At 56.8% G+C, this 25,260-nt stretch overlaps 11 protein-coding genes across 11 annotated transcripts; 4 read left to right on the top strand and 7 right to left on the bottom strand.

Annotated features, from left to right (window-relative positions):
- Positions 1–153: 153 nt before the first annotated feature.
- Positions 154–1,996, bottom strand: CDEST_06445 (Putative mitochondrial carrier domain superfamily). The gene is made up of 4 exons (XM_062922604.1): positions 1,366–1,996; positions 851–1,273; positions 645–797; positions 154–588 (listed from the first exon to the last, which is right to left on the bottom strand). Exons 1-4 carry the CDS (start codon positions 1,637–1,639, stop codon positions 374–376), a joined length of 1,065 nt encoding a protein of 354 aa, XP_062778655.1. The 5' UTR covers positions 1,640–1,996; the 3' UTR covers positions 154–373.
- Positions 1,997–2,599: 603 nt separating this feature from the next.
- On the top strand, positions 2,600–3,654 carry CDEST_06446 (uncharacterized protein; the record flags this gene model as incomplete). Its single annotated transcript, XM_062922605.1, has 1 exon — positions 2,600–3,654. The coding sequence occupies one exon, from the start codon at positions 2,600–2,602 to the stop codon at positions 3,215–3,217; it is 618 nt and encodes a 205-aa protein (XP_062778656.1). The 3' UTR covers positions 3,218–3,654.
- Positions 3,655–3,994: 340 nt separating this feature from the next.
- On the bottom strand, positions 3,995–4,216 carry CDEST_06447 (uncharacterized protein; the record flags this gene model as incomplete). The annotated part of the gene is made up of 1 exon (XM_062922606.1): positions 3,995–4,216. One exon carries the CDS (start codon positions 4,214–4,216, stop codon positions 3,995–3,997), a length of 222 nt encoding a protein of 73 aa, XP_062778657.1.
- A 577-nt stretch (positions 4,217–4,793) lies between these two features.
- Positions 4,794–6,846, bottom strand: CDEST_06448 (uncharacterized protein). The gene is made up of 2 exons (XM_062922607.1): positions 6,409–6,846; positions 4,794–6,352 (listed from the first exon to the last, which is right to left on the bottom strand). Exons 1-2 carry the CDS (start codon positions 6,714–6,716, stop codon positions 6,256–6,258), a joined length of 405 nt encoding a protein of 134 aa, XP_062778658.1. The 5' UTR covers positions 6,717–6,846; the 3' UTR covers positions 4,794–6,255.
- A 129-nt stretch (positions 6,847–6,975) lies between these two features.
- CDEST_06449 (Putative large ribosomal subunit protein uL3) lies at positions 6,976–8,189 on the top strand. Its single transcript, XM_062922608.1, has one exon. The coding sequence runs from the start codon at positions 7,074–7,076 to the stop codon at positions 8,124–8,126; it is 1,053 nt and encodes a 350-aa protein (XP_062778659.1). The 5' UTR covers positions 6,976–7,073; the 3' UTR covers positions 8,127–8,189.
- A 1-nt stretch (position 8,190) lies between these two features.
- On the bottom strand, positions 8,191–9,400 carry CDEST_06450 (Putative cytochrome c oxidase assembly factor 1). Its single transcript, XM_062922609.1, has 2 exons — positions 9,016–9,400; positions 8,191–8,940 (listed from the first exon to the last, which is right to left on the bottom strand). Exons 1-2 carry the CDS (start codon positions 9,185–9,187, stop codon positions 8,450–8,452), a joined length of 663 nt encoding a protein of 220 aa, XP_062778660.1. The 5' UTR covers positions 9,188–9,400; the 3' UTR covers positions 8,191–8,449.
- Positions 9,401–9,519: 119 nt separating this feature from the next.
- Positions 9,520–10,796, top strand: CDEST_06451 (uncharacterized protein). The gene is made up of 2 exons (XM_062922610.1): positions 9,520–9,865; positions 9,932–10,796. The coding sequence occupies exons 1-2, from the start codon at positions 9,763–9,765 to the stop codon at positions 10,558–10,560; spliced, it is 732 nt and encodes a 243-aa protein (XP_062778661.1). The 5' UTR covers positions 9,520–9,762; the 3' UTR covers positions 10,561–10,796.
- CDEST_06452 (Putative peptidase A2A, retrovirus, catalytic, SPX domain-containing protein) lies at positions 10,792–16,158 on the bottom strand (the record flags this gene model as incomplete). The annotated part of the gene is made up of 8 exons (XM_062922611.1): positions 15,766–16,158; positions 14,427–14,886; positions 14,262–14,346; positions 13,882–14,004; positions 13,768–13,818; positions 12,893–13,700; positions 11,043–12,835; positions 10,792–10,974 (listed from the first exon to the last, which is right to left on the bottom strand). Coding segments are annotated over exons 2-8 (3,045 nt in total). The 5' UTR covers positions 14,429–14,886; positions 15,766–16,158.
- CDEST_06453 (uncharacterized protein) lies at positions 14,775–16,158 on the bottom strand. Its single transcript, XM_062922612.1, has 2 exons — positions 15,766–16,158; positions 14,775–14,886 (listed from the first exon to the last, which is right to left on the bottom strand). The coding sequence occupies exons 1-2, from the start codon at positions 16,147–16,149 to the stop codon at positions 14,824–14,826; spliced, it is 447 nt and encodes a 148-aa protein (XP_062778663.1). The 5' UTR covers positions 16,150–16,158; the 3' UTR covers positions 14,775–14,823.
- Positions 16,159–18,987: 2,829 nt separating this feature from the next.
- CDEST_06454 (Putative ubiquitin system component CUE, UBA-like superfamily) lies at positions 18,988–21,098 on the bottom strand. Its single transcript, XM_062922613.1, has 4 exons — positions 20,822–21,098; positions 20,404–20,737; positions 19,809–20,351; positions 18,988–19,741 (listed from the first exon to the last, which is right to left on the bottom strand). Exons 1-4 carry the CDS (start codon positions 20,840–20,842, stop codon positions 19,311–19,313), a joined length of 1,329 nt encoding a protein of 442 aa, XP_062778664.1. The 5' UTR covers positions 20,843–21,098; the 3' UTR covers positions 18,988–19,310.
- A 109-nt stretch (positions 21,099–21,207) lies between these two features.
- CDEST_06455 (Putative helicase, P-loop containing nucleoside triphosphate hydrolase) lies at positions 21,208–23,625 on the top strand. The gene has a single exon (XM_062922614.1). The coding sequence runs from the start codon at positions 21,516–21,518 to the stop codon at positions 23,622–23,624; it is 2,109 nt and encodes a 702-aa protein (XP_062778665.1). The 5' UTR covers positions 21,208–21,515; the 3' UTR covers position 23,625.
- Positions 23,626–25,260: the final 1,635 nt, after the last annotated feature.

The raw sequence follows: 25,260 nt of genomic DNA on the forward strand, positions 1-25,260 counted from the left end.
TTCAATCACAAACTTTATAATAAGAAAGATTCGTCTAGACTCCTCAGCCAGACATATATTTACCAGATAACCATATCACTGGCGATGTGAATGGGCCGCCGTATCCGTTGAGTACAGCGGTAAGGTAACACGAGGTCACCTGCAAACCTGGCCATTGCGCCTGTTGATTTGCCGTTGAATGATTGATCAATTGCGCTCGATTCCAAGCTACAAATAGGTCCTGTCTGTGTGTTCTCGTTCCGTATTCCCATCTTGGTATGTTTGGTGGTGTCCATCCTAATCCCTGAGCCAAAACGCCAATGGACATACTGGATGCGGCCGTTGAGGATGCCGACATGGCCGCCGGCGAGTATTTCATATATCACACAATTCCTTAGTTATCATCCAGAGAGTTGACGTGCTTCTTCATGAATTCAAAGGCCGAAAAAAAGATGGCGTTCACAGCGCACGAGCGTCCCATGGACACGCCGAGCCCGCGATACATGTGTCGTTTGAAGAATTCAATCTTGGGGGGCGGCTCAACCTGCTGCCCCTTGGAGTATAGGAGAGAGTTGCGCTGGTAGATGCTCTTTGCCGAGTCGATGGGGTCTGCCAAAGTTAGCATGTGCCGTAGGCGTCATGGATGATGTACTGCATGTGCTTACAGATCATTGCCCAGGATACTATTCCGCAAAGACCCCCCGAGATAACAACCGATAACTTGTTGGTCGTTGGATGGTCGCCACCAAACGTGGTTCCGAGTTGCTTCCCGCTCTCGTAAACCATGAAGTATATGGCCGTTCCCAGCGTATCTCGCACTAGAGTGGTCAGCTGAGGGTTTTGATGGGGTTGTACGCCTGGGCAGACTTACACAAGTGCAAGTTGAAGCCAGTGTAGAGCCCCAAAGCACCCCTGTGGCGGATGATGTTTCGCATGGTTTTGAAGGTACCCTTGTTCTGGTAGCTGGCCGCGACCTGGTGGCCATTGGTGGCGCGGCAGTTAGCCTCCTTGAGCTTTTGCTGGTCCGACAGCAGAACAGACACCTGCGCGCTGAGTTTTGTCAACTCAAACGGGCAGGCAAGGAGCGTGATACACGAGCCGGCCGTAGCGCCGGCCGCTCCAAAGCAGGCAATCGAGTAAAGGTTGGGGTAGGTGCCTTTCTTGTTGACGTGCTGCACGACGTCGAACCCCAAGGCGTTTTTTATCCAGCCAGAATAGCTGTACTTGGCCCGCTGGTAGATCGAAAAGGACATGGTCCGTACGAGAGTGATGCTGGCCATTGGGGCGAGCACGCCTACGGAAGGGGGGACGCGAAAGAAGGTTAGCGATGCGATCAATATTGTGGCCATGGTGAGGGGCCGCGGGTGCCAGGGAGGTGTGCCTTACCCCGAAAGAAGCCTCTCAGCTTCTCGGTGCGGTACGTGTGCCTCACGCAGTCGAGGAAGCCCTCGTACCGGTAGGTCTGCATTCGCGTCTTCACGCTATCGAGAGGGAAGGCAACGACGGTGGAAAACATGCTCGAGGTGCTTGCGGCGATCTCGGTGCGGTACCGCTTGACCAGCCTCTGCGGGCGCTCTTCCTGAGCTCGAGGCATGATCGCAGTCGGTTGGCGGGCCGGAACATGGTGTCTTGATTGATATTCGGCTTCTGTCGCTGGCATGCTTCTAGCAATGGCAATGTGGCAGCACCTTCAGACGGTGATCTCGAGAGAGAGATCAAGGTCTTTCAGCGCGGTCGTGATACGGCCCTGTACTTGTTTTGGGGGTAGGTCCATCCAGACCACCGCAGGTGGAGGTTGTTTTGTGACAACGAACGGGGATGGATGTCTGTCGAGGGTTCGCGAGGTTCGAGGGGCGGGCCAAGGGGACGATGGCGATGACGAGTCGAGTGGTCGGTCAGAGATGGCAGGCACAGAAAGCGACTTTACGGTAGTCTGGGGAATCGAGAGCTGAACCCCCGGGAATTGACGCTGTTGTGCCCACTGACCATGAGAGATTTGCGGGTTGCGTTGAAAGAGGGAGGAAGGGGATTGACTGTTTGAAGGGTTGACGCGAACTACCTCTGTACTTCTACGGTGGATTGCGGGGTCGGCAATGCCGCAGTGGTGGGAGTCAATCAGTGTGAATTCCGGCGTGGAAAGGTACATCCGCATCAGACTCAGGCCCAGGTCAGCTACGGTTCGATTCCAGCACCAAACCTTACCTTTGGTCTGACCTCATGGGTCGGTACAGCACCCCACCCTAACTACAATCTACTCTTGGGGAAGGTACTTGTACTGCAAGAGTTGTGCTGCAAGGTACCTACTCAAGCAAACAGAAAGCATCAGTCCAGACTGCAGGGCAAGCTCATGGATGATGGAAAGCTGCAGATGGGAGGCCGCCCTCCTTGCCCAACACCAGTAACACGGCCGCTGATTGGATTACACAGCAAGGAGGTAGCAGCAGCCGTAGCAGCAGGTCCAGCGAGCCTGGACAGGGCCTGGGTAGGATCTCCAGCAATTGTGCGCTTTTCATTCGCCTCTCCTGGTAGCGACCGCTGAGAATACGTACAAAACCGCACAGAAACTGACCCCACTTCCCTCACTGGGCCGTCGCCCTTGGCTGTCGGAATCCACCATCACATGGAAGCCAGAATCCCAAGCGGTCTCTTGTCTTGTCTCCCTCCCTCTCCTGACTTTGATCTATTGTCCGTCTTTCGAACGAGGGGTCGACCGACAATCTCACATCAATGGCGGGTCGGTTACACGGGGCTGGAAGCGTGCGATGTTTCCGAATTGGATATTTTTGGGAGTTCCAAGGACGAGATCTATACGGAACAGCTTATCCCGTCCGCACCGACCAAAAAAGGGGGCTGCCGACACGGTCCTGACGGCCGAGAAAGACCCTTGGCTCCGACACGGGCACGGCGGATACGCCTGGACCATCTTCAGCTCTCGACATTCTCCATACCCCTTGTACAGGCCCGTTGGCTCTCTCTCCAACCTTTGGGGGATTTTCCGCTCCATGTGCGAAAACGTCATTGTCTCCCAACACGCAGTCCTCGACTCACGTTCCAATGCAAACCTTACGTTACAAGTCTCATTGTCGAGTGCTACAAATGCCTTAATCGGATGCCTCGTGGCAGGACTCCGCCCCAGGAAGCGGCCATCAGCTCATGGACAGCAACCATCGGCATTAAATGGGCGCCAGCAGCGCTTCACCAGACTCATCATCAACTATGCAACCATCAACCAGTGTGAGTCGTGCTTGGTTGTCTCGTAGATGAGGCGAGTGTATCTGTCCGGACTTGGTTAGCGTGTTCGCCGCCCTATCTCGGGCTCGCCTCAACGATGACTTTCATGTACCTCGGTCACAACGATCTTGTACGTCACTCCCTACTTCAGCACAACAACGTTGTACTTTTACTGTACAAGAGTGATGAGTGATGCTGCATGGTATTCAACGTAGGACATGTGGACCAAGGGTTAGACGGTTTGACACGGAGAACAGGGGGCAATCTACCGTCACATAGTCGTGTGCTCGACTGAGGTCTGTCTTCTCTACAAGATACGCCCAGTCTGTGCAAGCAGGCAGCGCCCGTAGCGCCGTGTTAGCACAAAGTCGAAAATGTTTAAAGTCGACTTCTTCGAAATTCGAGAGATAGATCCATCCTGAGCTCAACAAAAGTATATACTGGACTTGCCCTGACGTGCCTGTCGTCGCTGTCGTCCCCTTCGATCCGGACGAGTTGTGGACTAACCAACTCATACGCAGGGAGGCTTCAAGTCATCCTCGGTCCTTCTCTTCATTCGCCTCTCTCGATCCGTGGCAGAGCTGATTGGAGAACAACAGAGCCAATTCGCTCCAGTGGTTGTCAGCCGGTGTACTATGAGAAGCATCGCCGGGCTTTTATTATTATTATTATTATTATTATTTGTGTATGACTTGATGCTCTTTCAGACCAAGGAGATGAGCTGCCAAGTCTTCGCCTTACCAATTTGGCGCCCCCGTTTCATCTCTCACTAAGAAGATTATATTCATTGTGCCTTGTGACCGGTCAGGTTTTGGAGTGAGCCAAGGTTGGACGTTCTCTGCACCACCTTCCCTTCCTGGATGGTTGTATCCCTCCTGAAGGCCACCTTGCTCGTGACGCTGGTGTTCGGGATGATACCCGTATCCTTCATCATCTCCTCGTCCGAATCATGCGGGAAAGACCCAGTATCACGCCGTACTTCAGCCTGAGCCCCTCGTCCATCCATGTCGTTTACCCTGATCAAATGCCCCGCGTCTGGCACGGTGCTGGTTCCATCAGTCGTTCGTATACAGCCCTGTTGACCCACGTGGTGTTCCACATGCTTCTGTTCAGCGATTTAGCATTTCTCTTGCCCCCGGCAGGCTGTTGGTTGATTAGGAATCGTGATGTGGACTTTTGAAATACATCAGGGAGGGGATAGCTACAGGCTTGCCCCCCTTGACAGGTGTCATTCAGCCATATCCAAGGGAAATCCTAATTACTTATAAAGATGAAGGGTTTCGTACATCAACAGCTGGCAAGTCTTTCGTCATCCTGCTTGGTGACGTTTTCCGCTTTCGCTACCAGCGTCGCGTTGTCGGGCATCGAATATTTCGAGTTTGGGGTGTCTCAACTTGTGAAAGATGCCACTGCCAACTTGACAAGCTACAACCTAGGTGACGCGAGTGTCTCTTTGACTTTGGTGACGAGGATGCTGCTTCTGGTCAGAGAGCCGCCCGCTCATGCAACGCGATTCCCGGTAATCGTTGCTTGCCGTCGCCTACGACATGGTTCCTGTTCGACCTCTTGACGAGCCTGGCTTTGGTTGATGGTGTCCCTTCGGTGGCCGTGTGTTACCAGGACTGGCCTTAGCACGACGAGGCTTAGTGTGACGAGGTCACCACCAAGTGGCTGAGTCCTTCTTACCAGTGAGTGGTACAGTGAGTGAAGCCATCACAGAGACTCTGCTGACGAGAGAGAGAAGTTGGTCAAGCAGCTGCAGCCGTGGCGCGAGGCCAGCCCCAGCGCGGGGGGGTACTTGGACGAGCCGGACATCAACGAGCCGGACTTGCAGCAGGCCTACTACGGCAGCAACTACGACTACCTGTAGCAGCTCAAGCAGAAGTACGATCGTTGGGGGGTCCTCTGCGCCGCCACCGCTGGGGGCAGCGAGGACTGGCACATCACAGGCCAGATCGATTCCTACGTGACGCAGAACGGTCGTCTGTGTCCCCAAATAAAAGGTCCCATACCTAGATGAGCCAACAAAGCGGCAAGTGATCATTAATGATACGTACACTGAAGTGTTGCGTAATGACTGTTTTGAATTCGATGAGTGCGTCTAACTTAGCACACAACATATGGAGTGAGCAGTCCGCGTCGTAAATAATGTAAATCGTGTGCAGTGTAGATATAGTCTCCAGCCAAGGCCATTTCCATGGAATCATAAGATTAAAAATTGGCATGTCTTTAAAACCACCAATTCGGCTCGTAAGGAGAATTGAACATTGATATAACAACACGTGCAACCAGCGTGTACTGATGATACAAGCTGCGCGCAGTCAGGGCTGGCTACCTGGCTCCTGCAGGCGAAGTACTTACTTGAGCTCAACTTCGGCTCCATCCAGCCTTAAAGTGGCGACAGAACGTGGTCTGACAGATGTGCTCCCGCGCATCCCCCCCTTGAAACCCCTCAACTGTAAATGGACTGCTGCTGCCAGTTCGCAGACGCAGATAGCCAACCAGAGGTTAATCGTTGGCACACTCACTAGCCCCCACGCATCCGCAGATCGCCCGGCTGGCAAACGTCGCCGAGCGATCTTTCCCAAGGGAAAGCCAAATTCCTCCAATAGGTTCCGCTCGGATACTTGTGGGAAGGGTAAGGAAGCCTCGTAGCACTGTGTAGCCCGCCGCGGCCGGGATTATCGCAGCCGGCTTCGTCTCGCCATTTTCCCAGTCTGGTTTCCCGGCACCATGAGAAACCTCGATGCGTCATGTATGGGTCGAAGATCTTGTCCCAGCATGAAGGAGCGGACGTGGACCTCTTCGTAGCCGGAGTCGAAATACGTATCTCATTGCCCGGTTTCAATGCAGATGTGACTTGAATGTTTATGTCACAGCCTTGCGGGATGGGGCCTTCCAGAAAGAAAGAAAAAACAACAACAGCAAACGTGCACGCCGCAGCAGTAGCGTTTGGGCATAGAGGGGGTCTCGATGTTGACGAAATCCCGGCTGTAGGCGGTGACTGACGTTACCGCGTTAAAGAGGAGAGGGTCTCCCAGAACCTCACCTCAATCGGATGCCCATCGTCTTGTTCAACATGGCTATCGTCATGTCATAGTGATCAAAGGCCACAGAGGTTATCTCTTGGCCCGCCTTGTGCCTAAAAGCGACTCGATCAGCGTGAGTCCTCGCCATGGGCACGGGAGCAAGCCTTACAGATCAGGTTCTTTCGTCTCCTCGACCTTGCGGGATCTAATTTTCCACGGCTCAGTCTTCTGGCGCTGATGCGCCACGTGGACGAGGTTCTTGAGGATCTTGTGCTCGAGCCCGGCCTCGCGCGCCGCCGCCTGCAGAAACCACAAGGTCCGTTTGTACTCCTCTTGGTCCCAGTAGGCGCCCTTCTCCCGAAATGCCGCTCGTAGCTGGTCCCGCACGACATACTTGTACGGCGCCGCGAACTGGACCGCCCGGAGGAGCTCGCGGTAGAGGTGCCGGTAGGCACGGATCTTCTTTAGGGAAGACATAGAAGAAGGGGACTTTAAGGATGATTCGATGCGATGCAAGGCCGTATGTGTGTAACGGGCTGTGATGAGCAAGGGTGGATTATAGTAAGCGGTTGTAAAATGTGACGGGCATGAGAAATTGAGAGGAAGGCCGACCGACCCTTTGCTTCTCCAGGAGCTTCCTGAGCTCAGCGTGCGTACAGATCAATCCCGGGCAGCGCACGGGCCATATGGAGATTTCCATCCCCAGGCACGGCTCGTCCGACCTCATCCCAAAAAATTCCATCCACCGAGCGAACCCAGTGACGCCGACCGGTTTCCTCAATCCTCACCATCTCGACTCGCCTCGCCTCGCCCGCAAACCCGGCCGATCCCACCATGGCGCCCCGACTGCCCGCGAGCTGCCTCCAGCTCCTCCGATCCTCGACGATAACCAATGCCTGCGCCGCCGCGGCCACCAACAATGCCTCGTCCGTCCTCGCCGGTCCCCGCCTCCACCTCCTCCCTTTCACCGCGAAGCGCGGCGTCAAGTACGGCTGGTCGACGCTCCCGAAGCGCAGCAAGCCCGCCCGATTCAACCAGACGACCGCCGGCCTGCCAGCCCTCACGACCGGCCCCGCCGCCGCCCTCGCCCGCCGCGAGAAGACGACACCCCTGAGGACCGGCGTGCTCGCCATTAAGAAGGGCATGACTGCGGTTTACTACGGCAAGAAGCGTGTACCCTGTACCGTCCTCCAGCTCGACCAGGTTCAGGTCGTCGCGAACAAGACGCGCGCCAAGAACGGCTACTGGGCCGTCCAGGTCGGCGCCGGTACCAAGGAGCCCCGTAACGTCCAGCGCCCACTGCTGGGCTACTACGAGGCCAAGGGCATCGCGCCCAAGCGCCATCTTGCCGAGTTCAAGGTCCGCTCCGAGGACGGCCTGCTGCCCGTCGGCGTCCAGCTGTTCCCGGACTGGTTCCAGACGGGCCAGTACGTCGACGTCCGCTCCAACAGCCGCGGCATGGGCTTCGCCGGTGGCATGAAGCGCCACGGCTTCGCCGGTCAGGAGGCCTCCCACGGAAACTCGCTCAACCACCGCACCATCGGTACTACGGGTCCCTCGCAGGGTTCCGGATCCAGAGTCCTCCCCGGCAAGAAGATGCCCGGCCGTATGGGCAACGAGCGCGTTACGATGCAGAACCTGACGGTACTCAAGGTCGACAACGAGCTGGGTGTCGTGCTCGTCAAGGGTGCCGTCGCCGGGCCCAAGAACTGCGTCGTGCAGCTGCAGGACGCCAAGAAGCGCAAGGCCCCGGCCCTGCCCTACCGGCAGGAGAAGCTGAAGGAGCTCCTGGAGAGCAACGAGGACGCCGAGGCGAGGTTGCAGAAGGCTAGGGAGAGGCATCTGGAGCTGAAGAAGCAGAGGAGAGAAGTGCCGGCGTTTGTATAGATAGTGTCATGGCGTCTATGTCCCCCTTTTCTCCCCCTCCTCACCGTTGTTATTGTTGCTTTTCACGAAAAAGTCCGTGTACTATACATGTTGTACATTTACCACCATCATCCATCGCCCCTCTTACGAGAGGCGCAAAGCTTAGGGCCGCAATCTCGCCCTCCAAATCATAAACCACCCAATGACCACCATGTGTGTGCTTTTAAGCTGTAACTTCCGAGGTGCTCCGCTCCATTTAACCAACGTCCTCGTTCGGCATCGTGTTACAGACGCCTCGCCCCTATCTCCCCTCCGCGTCAATTAGACCCATGGAGTGAGTGCCTCTATTTAAGAGTTGTCTGCCTGAACCCCCTCGTCGCCGCCGCCGCCGCTGCAGCCTGTTCGTCCACGTCGTCATCCAGCTCATCCGCCACAATGCCCTGGAACGGGTCCGCCCCGTCGAGCAGATCGATTCTGCGGCCGTCGGGCGTCTCGAGGCTCCACTCGGTCGTCTCGAAGAGGCCCTTGTGCGAGGTGCGGTAGCTCGCGAAGCGCATCAGCGCCTCGCCGCGCGTGCCCTTGACGCTGAAGGCGATGTTGATGCGCCCGTGCAACTGGTTCATCTCGCCCGAGATCCAGGGGATCTGGTGCTTGAACTGCACCTCGTCGCCCAGCAGCTCGCGCGCGGCGGGCGACGTCCGCAGCGCGTACAGCGTCGAGGCGATGACTGGGGACGACGACTTTTGGTAGTTAAAAATGGCGACGCTGCAGGCGGCGATGACGGCAGCGAAGAGGGGCAGAGTGCGGGACCAGCGGAAGGTGATTTGGCTGAGGTCTGGGGTGAGAGAGAAAGGGGTCAGCAACGGACACCCGTGCGTAGATGGACGCGGACGGCGGAAGGACTACCAACCTGGGAGTTCTCGGTCGGCGCGGCGCTCCATCAGCGGTCCCGACCCGGGCTTCGGCGCGGCTGTCGCCCATCTCCGTTGCGTCTGCGCTCTGAGCTGCTGCTGCTGCGTCTGTCGTGCGGCGGCGCTCCGCAGCGAGGAGGCCCATCTCCTTGGGATCGTTCTGGAAAGCATGCTCGGGGAGTCGGCGTCACTCTTGAATCGTCGCCGGAGGAAATTGGTCGTATACGGTGGTGGTAGTGGTCGCTGTGGCAGTGGCAGTGGCAGTGGTAGTGATGTCGAATTGGCCTAGCAAATTCTCGGGGATGCTCCGAATCAGGCCATTGAAGAAGTTCGGTGGTCGGTCGGTCTCGGCGGGCAGGCGGGCCAAGCTCCTCGCAAAAAAAGTTCCCGGGGCCCAGGCGGTACTGTGTCCATTGGAGACACTGCAATCCACTAAAAGCCTCGCTGAGCTTCTCCAGTCGCTCGACAAGCGTATCCCTGTTCCACATGGCCAGCTGGCACGCGCGTCATAAGGCTGAACTGTCACGGTCACGCCCCCCTCCTCTTCGAACTTCTGTTGAATATAGGTAATTGCCTACCTAAGGTACGTGCCTAACCAGCCACGTATAAAATCCGACTTCAACGCAACCATCCGCATTCCCCACGATAGGAAGAATCGCGTACTTTGCGATTCGATACGGATCTCTTCTCTCAACCTCCGGCGATCTCAAATACCGTATCACGACGACAGGAACCCCAACGCCCAGATGGCAGAACCCAGAGGCGCGGCTGCCCGTCTGCGGCGCACATTCCACTACCCCACGGACGACGACTCCGCAGACTCTCAGCCCGAAGCCATGGACGAAGAAGGTAACCCTCAGTACCCAGCTGTGCAGACCTCTCTCTGTCGGACCAAAACGCTCACACCTTCGACAGAACAGGAAATCCTCATCCAACGCCTCGCAGACGAAAACGCCGCCCGAAACGCCCAGTTCAACACCCTCCTCCTCGCCCTACCCCTCCTCACGACAGTCCCCTACATCGTTTCCATCCTCCGCCTGTCCGCCCCTTTGACCTCCCTGCTCTCCATCACATCGCTCCTCTCGACCGCCTACCTCCTGCGCACCCAGCCCCCGGGCATCACTGGCATCACCTTGCTCGACGTTTGGTTCCGCCCCAAGACGCCGCGCGCCAGCCCCTCCTCCTCGCTCGCCTCGTCGACCTCGTCCGTCTCGGCCGCGTCGTCTTCGTCTTCGTCATCGTCGTACCAGCCGATACGGGCACCGATGCGGACAAGACCTAGGAGGAGCTCCTTCTCGTTCGTCGAGGACCACAAGTCCCCGCTCGAGACGTACCTGCCCTACCTTAACTTCGGGCTCTGCGTCGTGCTCGTGCTGACGGGTCTCGTAACACGGTCCGGCGAGAGACACGCGCTTGGCCACGTCGGGCTGGGGAACCTACCGGCCATCGTATACGTCGTGATTCTCATCGCGAAGGTGGTCATGGGCAGCGTGGACCCGGAAAAGGAGCTGGCCGCGCTCAGATACGACTTCAAGGGCGCGTGAATCGACGACCGCGATTGTTGCTCCGTAACGAAAACGTCATGTACACCAAGGGGACGAAAACTCTAGTTGGGCCTGCTTACACGACTTATGCCGGAATGATAACGTTATTCTCAGTTGAAAGCGTAGATATTGGACTGAATGGTATCTCTTATGGTTAGGAGGGGGCTACGAAATGTAATTCAGGAGAGTGCGCAAGTCTATCTACTACAGGCGGCACGTAATTATAATCATCTACACGTCTATGGATTCATTGAAGCGCAAAACACCGTGACTTTTTAGAACGCCGTCTACCCCCTTGGGCAACCGCGGGAACGGATCCGTCAGGGAATTCGTCGACGAAGGCTCCAGCGACTTGTCCGTGACAAGGGCGAGGCCGTTTGACTTGATTGCGTCCACCAGGGCGGGGACCATGTCCTGTGATGATGCGGTCAGCACAGCACACACAACGAGAGGCGAGAGGGGAAAAGAAGAAAAAGACTTACGAGTAGGCGTGAACAGCAGATCAATCCCATAAAGTTGTTGCCCTGCGCAATCCTGACCACCTCCTTGATCGAGGCAGACCTACGGCCGTGGCTCTGGATCACGTCCGGGGGCGTCATGACATCCTCCCGGCCGAGGTCGTTGCAGAGGAAGACGGGGAAGTTGGGCTGCTTCCAGTTGATCGCCGTGCACATGCTCGGGTTGTACGAGCTGAAGACAACGGAGCGGACCGACTCGAGGGACTGCGCCCTCTGGGCGCGGGCGTGGTCAAATACAATGGTCAGGAGGGAGTCGACAAAGGTGTTGAGGTCCAGTGATGGGCCGAGGCCGATGGCGCGTTCCTCTTCCAGCGACGGGTAGAGAATCTGAATGTTGACGTGCATGCCGTGCGGAAGCAGCGCCAACGCCTCGTCGAGGGGAATACCCGCCGTCGCCAAGACGCGATGGACGTCGGCGATGTCATCCAGGGGTCTCGAGCGCAACGACGACAGCTCGGCGCGACTCGGGCTCTTGCACGTGATGGTGTTAAACTGCTCCATCGTCAGCCGGGAAATGGGCAGGTCGATTCCCCCGCACGGTATCGTCCACCTCGGCCACAGCACAGGCACGCCATCGCTGGTGTGCTGGACGAAGAGGCGGACAAAGTCGCCAGACAGACTCGACCCCGTCACGAACGTGCTGGGGCTCCGGTCGAACTGGCTCGTGGCCTTCCAATACGTCTCAAAGTCCGTGATCTCGAGCGGCTTGCCGTTGAAGGGCTTGATGACCTGCGTGTGGAAGCTTATCTGGCCGATTGCGCGTAACCTCGGGTCGAACAGGGGTAGACAGCATTTGCCGGAGCTGCTGAGCAGCGCCTTAAACGTGTTGGGCAGGGCCACCGTTTTGGCGATGATCTTTGCGCCGTAGGTCGGGAAAACGTCAAAGTCCAGAGTGAAAGATTCGAGGTTGTCGATCTGGAACGAAACAATACGGGTATCTTCTTGGAAAGGCAGCATGATATTCTTCGGGATGAGGTCGGAAACCTTGGACGAGATCGTGAGGCGGGCGGCCGGGTACTTTCCGTCGTGGAAGAACACTAGGGGCTGGTCTCCGTTCTCCTCGAAGCTGATCTGGATGACAGTCTTGGTGTCGAGGAAATTGTGCCCGTAGCGGCGCAGCGGTATTATGGGCGGCGGCAGCTCGAGCTCGGGGATGGCGTCCGGATCGAGAGCCATCGGGTCGGGTCCGCTGCTGGCCATCATCGGCCCCAGCCCGGGCTGCAGAATCATGGGGCTTGCTTTGGTCCTCGCGTTGAAAGGAGCCAGTAATTGCATGCACTCTAGATGGCCCTCCCACGCCGCGTAGTACATCGCCGGGAGGTCCTTCTCGTCAACGATGTTCGGGTCCGCTCCGACGTCCAGCAGGGCCTGGAGGCAAGGGACGTTGCCTTCGCTCGCGGCGTGGACCAGGGGCGTCCATCCATACAACTTGTCGATCTGATCGAGATCTGCGCCAAAGTTCTTAAGCAGCAACAGGAGCTCTGGCATCTGGCCGGACCGAGCCACAAGGTGTTGAGGGTAGAGCCCCTCGGCGTCAGGAACGATCTGTGCGCCATGCTGGAGCAGCATCTCGACGATTGCCAGCGACCCGTGCTCGCACGCAAGATTCAGCGGCACATGGTCTGCGTCCGACACCGGGTCAATACGAGCGGACTTGGCCAGTAACCGCTCAACGCACTGCAGGTGACCGTGGATTATCGAGTGTACTAGTGGTGTGAAGTTGTCGTGGTCGATCAGATCCATCGTTTGAGGGTTCGCTGCTCACAACACGTTAGCATTCCGTTCAGAGTTCCAACGAGCAACCTGGTCTTTACCGCTGGTAAGGGCATCGAGCATATCCAGGCGTCCATGCATGCTGGCGTAGTGCAGCGGGACTCTGCCGTAGACATCGGTGCGATCGACAGCCACGCCCTTGGCGAGGCCGTACTCGAGAACAAAGGTGTTTCCGTAGATGGCGGCCTGGTGCAGGCAGTTCCGCTCGTTGATGTCGTCCTCCGACTGAATGTCAACCAGACCAGTATCGAGTAGGACCTGCAGAGTCTCTTTGGGCGCCTCGTGGATTGCTGCGAGGAACGTCCGGGTTATCCTCTCCATCAACGAAACGTCGGAGCCCGAGCCCGAGGATGAGCTGGCGGCGGTCCTCATGCGGATCAGCAGGTCCCTCAACGCCTCCAGGTTCCCCGAGATGACCGTGTCGAGCAGGAGAGTATCCGCATCGCCCTCGTCGGTCCCGAGCAGGTGCTGACTGCTCACGATGTGGTCACTGCGAGGCTCGAAGCTAACATTGTCTCCCTCAGCCCAAGCACCTAGATCTTGCAAACTAGTCGTCGCTTGGTCGGAGAGTTCGCTGATGACGGTAGCGTTGAAGAAGGGCTGGACCTCGACTGCTCTTGACAGGTAGAGTTCCTTTGTTTTCGACTTTGATGTCTTGTCCCACTTTTTGAGGATCTTGGAAAAGGCCGTTCCGTTGATCTCAACAAACTGCTGCAGCTTGTTCAGGTCGCCAGCGAACTGTTGGAAGCCCTCCTCGAGGGTTGTGAACTTGGCTGACCGCCTTGAAACCCCATTGCGAGACTGCAGAACCTTCTTCTTGTCGAGAAGGGTCTTCAACCGGACTTTGAGCTGCAGAGCGGGGGGCCACGCTTAGTAACAAGCGAGTCATTGCGTTCAGCTACAGATAATTACATACCTCGGCCTCCTTTTGAAGGTAAAAGGCGTTGACTTTTTCGAGCTCTCGTTCCTGTTCGACGGTCAGTAAGTACGGTGGGAAGTTCATCGCACTGACCCATGGTGGGATACTTACCAGCTGGAAGAAGAACGTGGCCTTGTTGGCCTGGAGAGCAGCCTGGGAATCTATAGATATTGCGGAGCGGAGAGTGTCATTTTGTGCGTTCAGCGTGGGAGTAGCCGACAGTTTCTTGATGAGCTAACAGCGGGTGTCAGTGGCAACGTCGCGTATGTTTGGTTCATGTCATGGGGGCTTGCTCCATTCCCTTACCCCTGGGGGGAGGGGACAGCGCCGGGTACCGAAGCGACTAAACTCTGGCAGGGTGCCTTTGTCTCTTTGGGGTTTCTTCACCGAACCCGCTACCAATGCGGAAGAGAAACGACAGAACGATGGGACGGGGGGCAGCATGGGGCATAGAGACAGTGAGTTGTGTGAGCTATGGGCAATAGACATACCTTTTTGAGCGCCTTGTAGTTGACGAAACTCGCGGCATACTCAGGGACCTCAAGCTGACGCTTCTGGATCTGCTTGCCGAACTTCCTACTGAACTATTAGCGCACGTTCGCCCGTGGCCATCCATAGGGGGGAAGGGGGCGAAACAAGTGGCCCGGAGTACTGACATGGTGGGCGAACGCCCGTGGAATCACGTCGTCCAAAGACAATAGAGCACTTGTCAAAAACGGCGGTATTTCTTTGGTGCTGGCGAGCTGTCCAAGTGGAAGTCTGCAGAAGGAGGCGAGAGCGGTACGATGGCGTCGAGGTCTTTCGGCTTGAGAATGCGTCGGCGGCAGGCAAGAGAAGTGAGGGACTCGCACAAGGATGCACTGAGTGACGTCGACTGGCAGCAGCAGCAGTGCCTTGAGACAACTATAGGATGATGAAGGATGGTCGCACGTGGGAGGGCTCCTGGGTGGCGTCAGCTGCTCGGGAAGTGATCAAACTCGAGGAGCCGAGGCCTTCGGTGAGCCTTTTCAGCAGAAGTAATCCGGTGGATGAGGCCTGCAGGGGGAATCGAGCTTAGAGAGGGTGGAAAGTAAAGTGTAGTAGTTCCAGCTCGAGGAGGGAGTCGAATACTCGAAGCTATTGATCGAGTCAGGAAACGGTTGGCCCGAGAAGAAACAGGAAGCTGGGCAAGCCTCGGGAGGTGCCCGTTCTGTAGCAAGCTGGCCGCTTGGCCGACACAACCATCAAGTAGTTGGGGCTCTGGACTCGGAACGGGCGCGGGAAGAGAGGGACCCCTGAACATTGGAGTGGGATCCATATGGGTTCTGGTGTATCCGTAGAGCGTGCGGAATGGGTTACAGGTGGGGGGTAGGCTGAAGCTATCCCGGACGTGCCTCGGTGCCAACCAGGATCTGGTGATCGAGAGGAGGGGTCGCAGCGCACCCGGCTCTCGTGGCATGGGCATGGCCGGGTTGAATGCTTGGAACCGGGGTGGTACGCAGGTTAGGAGGAATCGAAAGTAGAGACTGCGTGGGGGCAACAGGGACGGTGAATGGACGCGCATACCCGCTCGCAGTGGATGACAATATACCATGTCATCGCCAGTTGATTTTGAGCGATGCTGGTCTGTTGTTCTATCCGGAGTTGTCTCCAACGAGCAAGCAGGGCATTATGTGGTCTCGAACCAGATCCGGTGATGGGCTGGGCTCGGATGGGGAGTTTCAAGCAAAGTGGACGAGACAAGGTCGGGAACCTGGGCTCGGTATTGTCCGGGGGTGTTGATCCTGACCACCACCTCCCTCCCTTGCCTGGGAGAAAGGCAGACAACCGAGGAGGGGTGTTGAAGGAGGTGGTAGATGACAGGTGCCGTGCATAGTCGGGACTGAAGCTGAGAGCCGAGACAAGAGACTGACGCAACGCGAGGGAAAGCACGGCAGACACCGAGAAACTTGCAGACTGCAACGAATCGGAGTAGATCACGAGGGTTGCTACACGTAGAGAAACGGTCATGCTTACCGTACAGAAAGGAAGGTTCAGGCGATGATCAGCGTCGCTTGAATCTGCTGAGCTTGGACGGTCGACCGTGGACCGAGAGTTGATGCCGATGACGATGCAGTTGGGGGATGTGTCGTTGTATGGAGTGTGTGGGAGAGACCGGGGGGATGAAGTTGAATAAAGCCAAGTCGAAGCCGAGCAAAGAGTGAAGAAGGCTCCGTCTTGACTAGATACCTTGAGTCGAGTTCTGTGACACGGCAGCAAGTGAGAACAACGGCAGCGGTCCGGATGTGAGGCTCGGGTCGGGTGTGAGTAAGAGTGTGTGGGATGAGATGGGAGTCGGGACTGAGACTGAGACTGAGACTGCGACTGAGTGACAACCTTTGAACGGGCCTGCGCGGGCATGCAAACGCTAGATGGGAGTCGTGAAATGCAAATGGGCGGCGGCCGGGGTGGCTTGGCCAACCACTGTGTCGGTCTGTCCAATGGGAGGACCCCGTGTCGGCCTGTGATGGGCCAATTACGGATCCGTCTGCCGGCTCTTGGCCCACGCCTCTGGCCTCTTGCCCGTACGGTGCACCGATCAGCCCCCTTCCTCCTCCCCTGTAAACCGCCCGTCGTGGCCGAAACTGCGAAGCTGGGCTGGTGCGGGGTACTAACTGTAGCCTGCCCGTACAGATAGGTACTCCGTAGACTGTACCTACCTACCTAGGTAAGTAGGTATGTAATGCCATACATATTTGGAAAGTTGCCTAAGCTACCTTGATGCTGCATCACTTCTGCCCTTGAACATACGAAGGCGTCCGGGTCAACATCACAGCGAGGCGTTGGAACACCACACCCCCCCGCGAAGTCACGAAGAATCGGGACACTTGGCCCGTCCAATATACCCGCTTTCCGCCGTCTCGTCGCCTGTTTGACAACGCAACCGCATTGCATCTGAGAGTCTATAATACCAAAGATGTTGACCACGTGTGTGTCGTATGCACGCCGTTTCTCCGTGGGACCCAGTTTGCGCGCCCAAAATCTCTTCACCCGGCAAGGCACCGAGACCGAGTCTTGACCTTTTATGATTAGTTTTAATCACTGTTGTTTGATTTCTTTTTGTCTTCCTGGATGACTGCAGACATGAGCACGACAGGGCATCTCTGCATGTACCTTGCCCACCAACGTGGCTGTACGTAGACCGCATGTACCTCTTGTGACAGCGGCCGAGCACGTGCACACTACGTTGGACTCAAGGAATACCCGTGGAAACCCCTCCCAATGGAGCCACAAATGCACTCGATTCGCTTCCCCTAAAAGCCAAGTCTTCAGACAGCCAGCCAATGACGGCTCGCATACGAACCACGTTTTTCCTCGACATGCCAAGTACGAGGCTGAACTGAGCGAGCATAATCTGTGTGTTATGTGACGATCTGAGCCACCAGAATGAAAAACGAAGAGGAAAAAACCCTCAGATTCTCGGCATTGCTTTTCCATATTCGCATCGCTGCCCATGGACTTCTCACTTGGTACCAATATACCTGGCCTGCAAGCCACGCGGGAAACAATCTAAAGATTATCTGTCCACTCATCTGCTACTGAATTGTCCCTTTCGTACCCCGTCACTGCTCGCCCTCCTGATTGGTCTATTTCTCACAGTTTATGCCCCTTCTGAAGATCACCAGAGACGGGGGATCAGGCCTATTCTCTAAAACAAGTAGAATGTAAGTCGAACAGACACCCACGGAGAAGTACAAAGATTCTCCACCTGGCCCCCCTCGTTTTCTCATCCTCCCGTCTTCATCATCATCATCAACTTCTATTTCATCTTTTTCTTCTTCTTCGTGTTCTTATTCTTATTCTTCACCACCCTCTTCCCTCCCTTTCCCTCCATCTGCAACTTGGAGTGATTTGGCCCTGGTGAGGTCTGGAACGCATGTTGCGTTACCTTGATATTCCACTTGTTGCGATGATGTTGACACATACGACCATACCCATTGGAGAACTCGGGATCCCGTCCGCTCTCCCATAGATAAGCCAATGAGGGCCGGATTAGTAGTTGGGTCGGTGACGACCAGCGAATACCTGGTGTTGTATGTTTTTTTATGATTCCTTTAGGCAGCATAGTCCCCGTTTCTTGAGAGAGCACGGCATACATACTCTTGAGTTTACTGAGACATCTCGATGGAGAACTACTACGCTGGGGCAAAGGCCGCTCCCATGTGGTGGCCACCGATTCTCTTCACTGGAAACGTTCCAGCTACTTTGCCTTGACCAACCCACAGGCCCATCCACTCGAAAAACGGTCGACCCGGAAAGACCCTCTAGCCATCTTGCAAGCTTCCTTCCATGCCTGGACTTGCAGAAACAACTGGTCCAGCTCCAGCATCCTGCAGCAAGACGGAACCTTCCGAAGACGTTGGCTGCCAGGCAGAAGAGACAAGAGGAAAAAGGGCTCTCCACATCTAACCACGCTCGTCCGGTGCGGGGCAGTCGCAACCTATGAGGGCGACCACGTCCGGCTCGGCCCCCCCAAATCCCCATCTCGCTCTTTCGCTGCAGAAAACGTTGGGCGATGGCCGATCCGAAGGGCGGCTGATGGAGAACAACAGCCCACTATTCTCGCTGCACTCCTCGCTTACCGTACCAGCTCGTTTTATGTTCGTACTACTGTCTACTTCATTGGCACTTGCCAATGAGGGGAGTCCTCGTCTGCTCGGAAATAGCAGCCAATAAACAAGAGGGCCCGCCGTGGGGGTTCTAAACGGAGCATATACTGTACGTAGAAGGCCACCGCATTGGGACATCGTAAAAATCCGTCGCTGTGGGAGACTATTCTACGCTCGTGCGAGAGCGAGCTTCGCGTGTCGATCGGACCATGTGTGGTGGTCCGCAGGGTCTGTCGAGCCGAGGTGAGTTGGCTACAAGCCCTCCGTGAATCCCGTCACGATAGAGTTCGTGAAACACTATGCGGCTGTTCGGGAAATGGTACGGCTGCAGTGCGGGGGGGGGGTAGCATCTGCATGCTACCTACCTACTCTGCGTCTTGCTCAGCTCGATCCAAGAGTAGTACACCAGGCCAAAGGCCGAGCGAGACCCCGTTCACATCCGCGTCTGGCCGCATCGCGATTCGGAGCCAGCGCCCCCCTGCCTAGCTCAGGGATCGTGTCTGCGGACCGTCGCAATAAGCATTCAAGTCGGAGGCGACCTGCCGGCCTCTGCGGTCTCTACGTTAGGGATTCATTTACTTACCTACCTGTCCCACATCACCATCATCACTCACTCCAACCACAAACCGCCGCCCAAAGCCGCGTTGGCGACTGGGTGGGCCTGGCGAGCAAAGACGACGAACGTAGTGGAAAAGACCAATCAATTGCATGTCCCGACTACGCTTCCTATGAAATGAAAGGGGGGGATCCCGAAATCACAGGGCTTCCCCATGCCCTCCCGGAGACCCCCCAGCCTGCCAGGCTCGTTTCTTGCGTCGTGGCTCGAGCCTGGAGGATTTTGGTATCTGAAATGAAAGTATCGTAGGAACGAACGCAAGGCCACCATTTCCCTCCCGGTCACGACGAGGTCGCTCAATTCTTCTTGGCACCGGCACCCGCCGACTCGCTGCCCTTTGACTCGACCAGACTGTCCGCCATGGCCTCAGCAGCGGCCTTTTTCAGCCTCTCGCTGTCTTCCGAGTTGGCGTCCTTGGTATCCTTGCTCGAGGTCGCCTTCTCCTTGGCTTCCCGCTCGTCCTCGCTGTCGCCCAGGCTGAAGGGGTCGTTGTCGCTGATGGGGTTCGGATCGACCGTCGATAGGGGCTGCCACTTGCTAGACTTGGCCTTAGATCCGGACACATCTTCAGCGGAACGCCGGGGCGACGAGCCATACACATCAATCTCCTCGGCACCTTCCCGGAACGCAACCTTGCGGCCGTCGTGGGGTTTGGGCGACTTTGAGGGTGGAGGGGGTTTGTAGAGGTCCGGGTTGGACAACGGCCTATTGTTGTCACGGAGCGGGGCTGCATCTCCCATCAGCACCTGGCTCATTGCCGGTCAAGGAGGAAATTGCTAGAGGGCCGGACTTACTTCCGTCGGCGGCGAATTTCATACCAGCAAAGTCATCGCTGAGGACCTGGGGATCGGCATCGTATCTCTCGTAGTCTCCGCTTCGGCGACTCGACTCCCCGGGCCGCCGGGCACCGTACTGGCCCTGGGCCTGAGCCTGGCCGGGCCGCTGGCTGTTCTCGTCCTCGTCGGCGAACTCCTCGTCGAATCTCTTCTTCATCGTCGTGATCCAGTTGTTGACCTTGCCCTGCGTCTCGATGAACCCCTTCCTGAGTTTCTCCTGGATAACTGGCAGTTCGTCCTCGAAGAAGTTAGACTCGCGGTCCTCGGCGTTCGGTCGGGGCTCAAGGCCGGTCTGTTGGCGCCGCACGCGGCCGCCGGGGCTTCGGTTCGAGGTCCTGGCCTCGTAGCTGCCGACGTTGTCAAAGTGCTCCGCCAGCTGGCGCGCGTACAGCTCGTCAGCCTCGAGCTGCGATAGCTGAGCGCCACCCTGGGGGCGAGGGGGCTGCGGAGGCGGCTGCTCATCGCTCGTCTCGTTCTGGGCCGCATCAGGGTCGGTCATTTCTGGCAAACCCGGTTAGTATAGACCCCTCATCGCGATGGTCAAGCGACATACCCAGAAGGGCATTGAAGGCCGGGTCAATCTTGCCGCCGCTAGCTCTCAAGACCGCCTTGATGACGGAAATGTCAATGCTGGGAAACGCCTCCTTCAGGATATCCTCAGTCTTCTGCGTCTCGGTGGAGGGCCTAGGGGGCTTCGGCGGGGCCGCTTCGGCGGCGGTCGTCGACGACGCCATGTTGGACGAGGCGGCAGTGTTGGTGTTGGTGGTGGTGGTGGAGTTCTGGTTGGGAGCCTCACCGCTGAGCACACCCGTTTCTTGAACGTCGTCGTCGTCGGATAGATCCAAGGGGCGCACAGTGGTAGGTGACTCAGGCGCGCTCGTCTTGTTCTGGAAAATCACAAAAGAGATGAGGTGTCAGTCGCAGGGAACATGGCATGAACTCAAGGTGTTTCGGGACGGGGACAAGCGCACTGTTTCGTTTGGGGCAGACATGTCTACTACAGTCTTTGTCTTTGTGTTTCCTTGGCGGTCGAGCTGTTGGGGAGGCGTGTCGCAAAATTGAAATCGCCGGGGAAAGGAGGAGTCTCGGGTCCCTTTTTCCTCAAGGATGGGTAATTTGCTTGGCTTCGCGAGATTGATCGGGCAAGGACGTTGGGATTCGCGCGCCCGGACGGAGGGGTTGGAGAGCTGGCGAGATGATATTAAAGTGGGTTGCGAAGCTGATGACGCCGCGCCTCCTTTTGGGGAGACTCGGGGGGACTCCAGGTGCCAGTTGAGCTTAAAAGCTAAGCCACAATACTCGCCACAGGTGTCGTCAGATGGAGGACTTGAGAACACGACGAGTGGGTGATGCCAAATGCCAGCTGGTGGCAGCAGTCCACGGCCGTCTTCTCAGCTCCTAGCTGCCTCCCACCCCAAGCTTTTGCATCCAACGACAAAGTGAGGCCAGTGAGGCCAATCTGGAGGCCGAACTGATCACAGCATGAGCAACTTGCAGTATTGAGATGGTATAAAGATAGACTGTTGCCCGATGAGGTCTGATAAGGTCTACATAGTCTTTGTCACAGCACCGAATCAAAGTCAACTCTTGCCAATTGAACATTTACATATTTTTGACTGATATATACATATCAACAACATTCAGCAACAGCCGATATCCACCATCATGGCCGACTTCGACCTGAACGCCTCCTTCATTCCGGCTCTGCATAAGCCAGCGGCCCTTCTCCCCATCGCTAAGCACCGAGACGCCCTGCTGTATCTTATCGAGACGAAGCAAGTCACCATTGTCGTGGGCCACACAGGCTCTGGCAAGACGACGCAGATCCCGCAATTCCTCGAAGCGGCGGGATGGTGCTCCGACGGCAAGATCATTGGTGTCACGCAGCCCCGGCGCGTGGCAGCCACAACCGTAGCCCTCCGCGTCGCCGAGGAGGTTGGCTGTGAGATAGGCCAGGAGGTCGGTTACGCCATCCGCTTCGAGGACCTCACATCGGCCCAGACGCGCATCAAGTTTATGACCGATGGTCTACTCATCAGAGAGGCACTGGTCGACCCCCTTTTGACGCGTTACTCTGTCATCATGGTCGACGAGGCCCACGAGCGTTCCATCGGCACCGACATCCTTATGGGGCTACTAAAGAAGATTCAAAAGAAGCGGCCCGAGCTGCGCATCATCATCAGCAGCGCGACGCTGCAGGCCGAGGAGTTTCTGCGGTTCTTCACAACGAACCCCGGGGACGAGAAGAAGAAGCCGGTAGCAGCACCGGAAGATGGAGACGCCAAAGCCGGCGCTGACGACGAAAAGGGTGCAATCATCAGCCTAGAGGGCAGGACATTCCCAGTCGACATACTCTACCTCGACTCGCCCACGGAAAACTACGTCGAAAAGGCCATATCGACCGTCTTTGACATCCACGCGCGGGAAGTAGAGGGCGACATCCTCGTCTTCCTCACAGGTCGCGAGGAGATTGACAACGCAGTCCAGGCCGTCGCCGACCGCCTCCTCGACACGCAGCGACCGCAAGGCCAGCAAACACTACAGGCACTGCCCCTTTACGCGGGGTTGACGACAGAGCAGCAAATGTACGTCTTCGACAAACCCCCCGAGGGCACAAGAAAGGTCGTCTTCGCGACGAACATCGCCGAGGCCTCCATCACAATCGATGGCATCGTTTACGTAATCGACTGCGGCTTCGCAAAGATGCGGGCCTACAATCCGCAGACGGGTATCGACTCCCTCACCTCGACAGCCATTTCCAAGGCCTCGGCGACCCAGCGCGCCGGCCGAGCGGGACGCACACGGCCGGGCAAGTGCTTCCGGCTTTATACCGAAGATGCCTACCTTGGCCTGCCGGAGGTCAACGTGCCCGAGATCCAGCGCTCTAACCTGGCGCCCTTTGTCCTGCAGCTCAAAGCCCTCGGCATCGACAACGTGCTGCGTTTCAACTTCCTCAGTCCGCCGCCCTCGGAGCTCATGGCCAAGGCGCTGGAGCTGCTCTACTCGCTGGGCGCGCTCGACGAGTACGCCAAGCTGACGAAGCCGCTGGGCTACCGCATGGCGGAGCTGGCTGTTGAGCCGATGATGGGTAAGACGCTGCTGAGCGCGCCATCGTTCGGGTGCCTGAGCGAGATGCTCACGATCGCGGCCATGACGAGCGCTGGCGGGAACAACGTCTGGTTCCACCACGACGGCGAGCGTAAGGAAATGGAGACGTCGCGGCGCAAGTTCGCCGCCGACGAGGGCGACCACTTGACGCTCCTCAACGTCTACCACGCGTTTGTGACCAAGGGCCGGAAGGAGGCCAAGTTCTGCCGGGAGCACAACCTCAACTTCAAGACCATGACGCGCGCTGTCAGCATACGAGCGCAGCTGAAGCGATATCTCGAACGGTTCGGCGTCGCTGTTGACGAGTCGCTCAGCTCGGCGGCGGCGGCGCAACAGCGACAGCAGGAGAACAACATGGTCAAGGCGGAACAGATCCGGAGGTGCCTTACGAGCGGCTACTTTGCCCATGCGGCGAGGATGCAGCCGGACGGCACGTTCCGCAATGTGTCGGGAGAGACAACGCTGCACGCGCACCCGAGCTCGCTCATGTTCAACCGCAAGGCTGACTGGGTCATCTTTCACGAGGTCATGGAGACGAGCACAAAGATCTTCATACGGGATGTCACCAAGATTGACAAGAATTGGCTGGTGGAGTACGCCCCAGAGTTTTATCAGGTCGTGGACAAGTCGGCGAGAGCGCGCGAGGCTGAAGCAGAAACGTCATGAGAGGGCAGGTGAACGGGAGACATGAGAGGGGAGGGGTAAGGGGGGCGCATATGTGTCCCAATGAGACGAGACGATATGAGATTGACCTACACGCTGGCGGGGAAGGGGGGAAGGGTTGGATGAGACCGGGCGGTCTTGAGCCTTAAAGGGGGTGAATAGGTCTCGGTGTGAGCAAGAGGCTCCCACCACTACTGCGGTCCATAGCAGAGATGTGATGATCCCACGAGGTTTGAGGCATGGTGGCGTCTTGCAGCAAACATGGCGATACCAAGGCAGGGCCGAATCGTATGGACTTTAGCTACAACATCCATAGATTCGAAGGAGGTGCAATCGTTTTTTCTTCCTTTACGGTGGCGTTGACAGCAGAGGTTGATATTTGACAGGTCATACGGAGTCCTTCAGTGGGGAGGTTGAATAAAAGAAAAGGGGGATATGTTGAATAGCACAACCTTTTATGAAATCTACGATACTCACGTAATCACGATTTCGCCTTTACGAGCGTTGCAGGCTTGTGAGACGGCCGAGGAGTGTGTGATTGGTGGCGGTGCGTAAAGGCCGGGGGACTGGAGCAGACCCAAGACGCCTCGGCCAATGACAAGCTTTGAAGGGTCCATCGAAATTAGCTTAACCACCCGACCGGGGGTGATGCCAATGGGCGATTTGGCCCTTGTCACTGGTCAGTGGTTTTGGCCAAGCAAGAAAGCAAGCAAACAGGATTGAGTTTTCGAGGTATGGTCTCGTCTCACTTGGTTACCCGCCCGCCCATGACCAACGATGAACCGTCTTACCCTAGCCATGACACGAGGGACGACGGCGGTAGGGGAGTGGCATCTTTGTTCTCGGCCTCAATCTCGGGCAAGGTCGTCACACGTGAGACAATACCTACGTTGTATGCTTTTTACCCGGAAACATCCACAGACAGAACGAATGCGTCTGAGAACTGTCTTTCTTCATATATAGTAGAAAAGACGGGGACTTTGGAATCTCAATGGAACCATGGATGGTCTGTCCTGGCGAGTCGCTACATTTTCTGCCCGCCTTGGCATCGGCCACAAGTCCGAATAAAGTCATTTTCGGACGGGAGAAGAGGGGTTATAAAAAAAAAACCAAGGAAACCTCTCCTTGGACAGCACTAACAGCCGGCCAACCCTCACCGGCCATGCTGGAAACCTGGCCAGTCATACTCAGTGGACTGCGATGCATCGCAACGACATGCAACCTGAGCCCTTCTCAGTTGTCGCCGCCGGCAGGAAATGATACCAGGTGCAGCCTAGATCCGGACAACTGCCGTATCTCTGACCACCGGCCCCTTCACCCGGCTCTCCGTTGTCGCTGTATGGATCCCCCGTGAAGGAAAAGACCTGCGACGCGGCGACAGCATGATGTGAAGCCGGGAGACCCTGGGATAGAAAGGGGGGTTCTGTTTCCTAGTTTCCCTCTGATTCGAGCGGAGTTGTTAACCCATGGAAATAAGGGAGTGATCGTCGTTGAAACCGCTGCTGGTGTTGCCCATCCCCGCCCATGGCCGAAATGACGGCTTGAGATGCTGCGCCGTTGTTATTGTAATAGCAGCAGCAGCAGCAGCAGTAGTAGTAGTAGTAGTAGTAGTAGTAGTAGTAGTAGTAGTAGTAGTAGT

Source organism: Colletotrichum destructivum, chromosome 4 (assembly GCF_034447905.1).
Source record: "Colletotrichum destructivum chromosome 4, complete sequence".
Lineage (NCBI taxonomy): Eukaryota > Fungi > Ascomycota > Sordariomycetes > Glomerellales > Glomerellaceae > Colletotrichum > Colletotrichum destructivum.

Bases quoted from the DNA above. Each gene is read 5' to 3' on its own strand.
- CDEST_06455 (XM_062922614.1), top strand. From the start codon at position 21,516: ATGGCCGACTTCGACCTGAACGCCTCCTTCATTCCGGCTCTGCATAAG.
- CDEST_06448 (XM_062922607.1), bottom strand. From the start codon at position 6,716: ATGTCTTCCCTAAAGAAGATCCGTGCCTACCGGCACCTCTACCGCGAG. The intron at 6,353-6,408 runs GTAAGGCTTGCT...AGTCGCTTTTAG, and splicing joins GAGACGAAAGAACCTGATCT to GCACAAGGCGGGCCAAGAGA.
- CDEST_06449 (XM_062922608.1), top strand. From the start codon at position 7,074: ATGGCGCCCCGACTGCCCGCGAGCTGCCTCCAGCTCCTCCGATCCTCG.
- CDEST_06453 (XM_062922612.1), bottom strand. From the start codon at position 16,149: ATGCCCGCGCAGGCCCGTTCAAAGGTTGTCACTCAGTCGCAGTCTCAG. The intron at 14,887-15,765 runs GTAAGCATGACC...CTCGATCAATAG, and splicing joins TGAACCTTCCTTTCTGTACG to CTTCGAGTATTCGACTCCCT.
- CDEST_06450 (XM_062922609.1), bottom strand. From the start codon at position 9,187: ATGCTTTCCAGAACGATCCCAAGGAGATGGGCCTCCTCGCTGCGGAGC. The intron at 8,941-9,015 runs GTTGGTAGTCCT...CTCTCACCCCAG, and splicing joins CGCCGACCGAGAACTCCCAG to ACCTCAGCCAAATCACCTTC.
- CDEST_06451 (XM_062922610.1), top strand. From the start codon at position 9,763: ATGGCAGAACCCAGAGGCGCGGCTGCCCGTCTGCGGCGCACATTCCAC. The intron at 9,866-9,931 runs GTAACCCTCAGT...CACCTTCGACAG, and splicing joins CGAAGCCATGGACGAAGAAG to AACAGGAAATCCTCATCCAA.
- CDEST_06445 (XM_062922604.1), bottom strand. From the start codon at position 1,639: ATGCCAGCGACAGAAGCCGAATATCAATCAAGACACCATGTTCCGGCC. The intron at 798-850 runs GTAAGTCTGCCC...TGACCACTCTAG, and splicing joins TGGCTTCAACTTGCACTTGT to TGCGAGATACGCTGGGAACG. The intron at 589-644 runs GTAAGCACATGC...TAACTTTGGCAG, and splicing joins AGTATCCTGGGCAATGATCT to ACCCCATCGACTCGGCAAAG.
- CDEST_06454 (XM_062922613.1), bottom strand. From the start codon at position 20,842: ATGTCTGCCCCAAACGAAACA. The intron at 20,738-20,821 runs GTGCGCTTGTCC...GTGATTTTCCAG, and splicing joins TGTCTGCCCCAAACGAAACA to AACAAGACGAGCGCGCCTGA. The intron at 19,742-19,808 runs GTAAGTCCGGCC...TGGGAGATGCAG, and splicing joins GAAATTCGCCGCCGACGGAA to CCCCGCTCCGTGACAACAAT.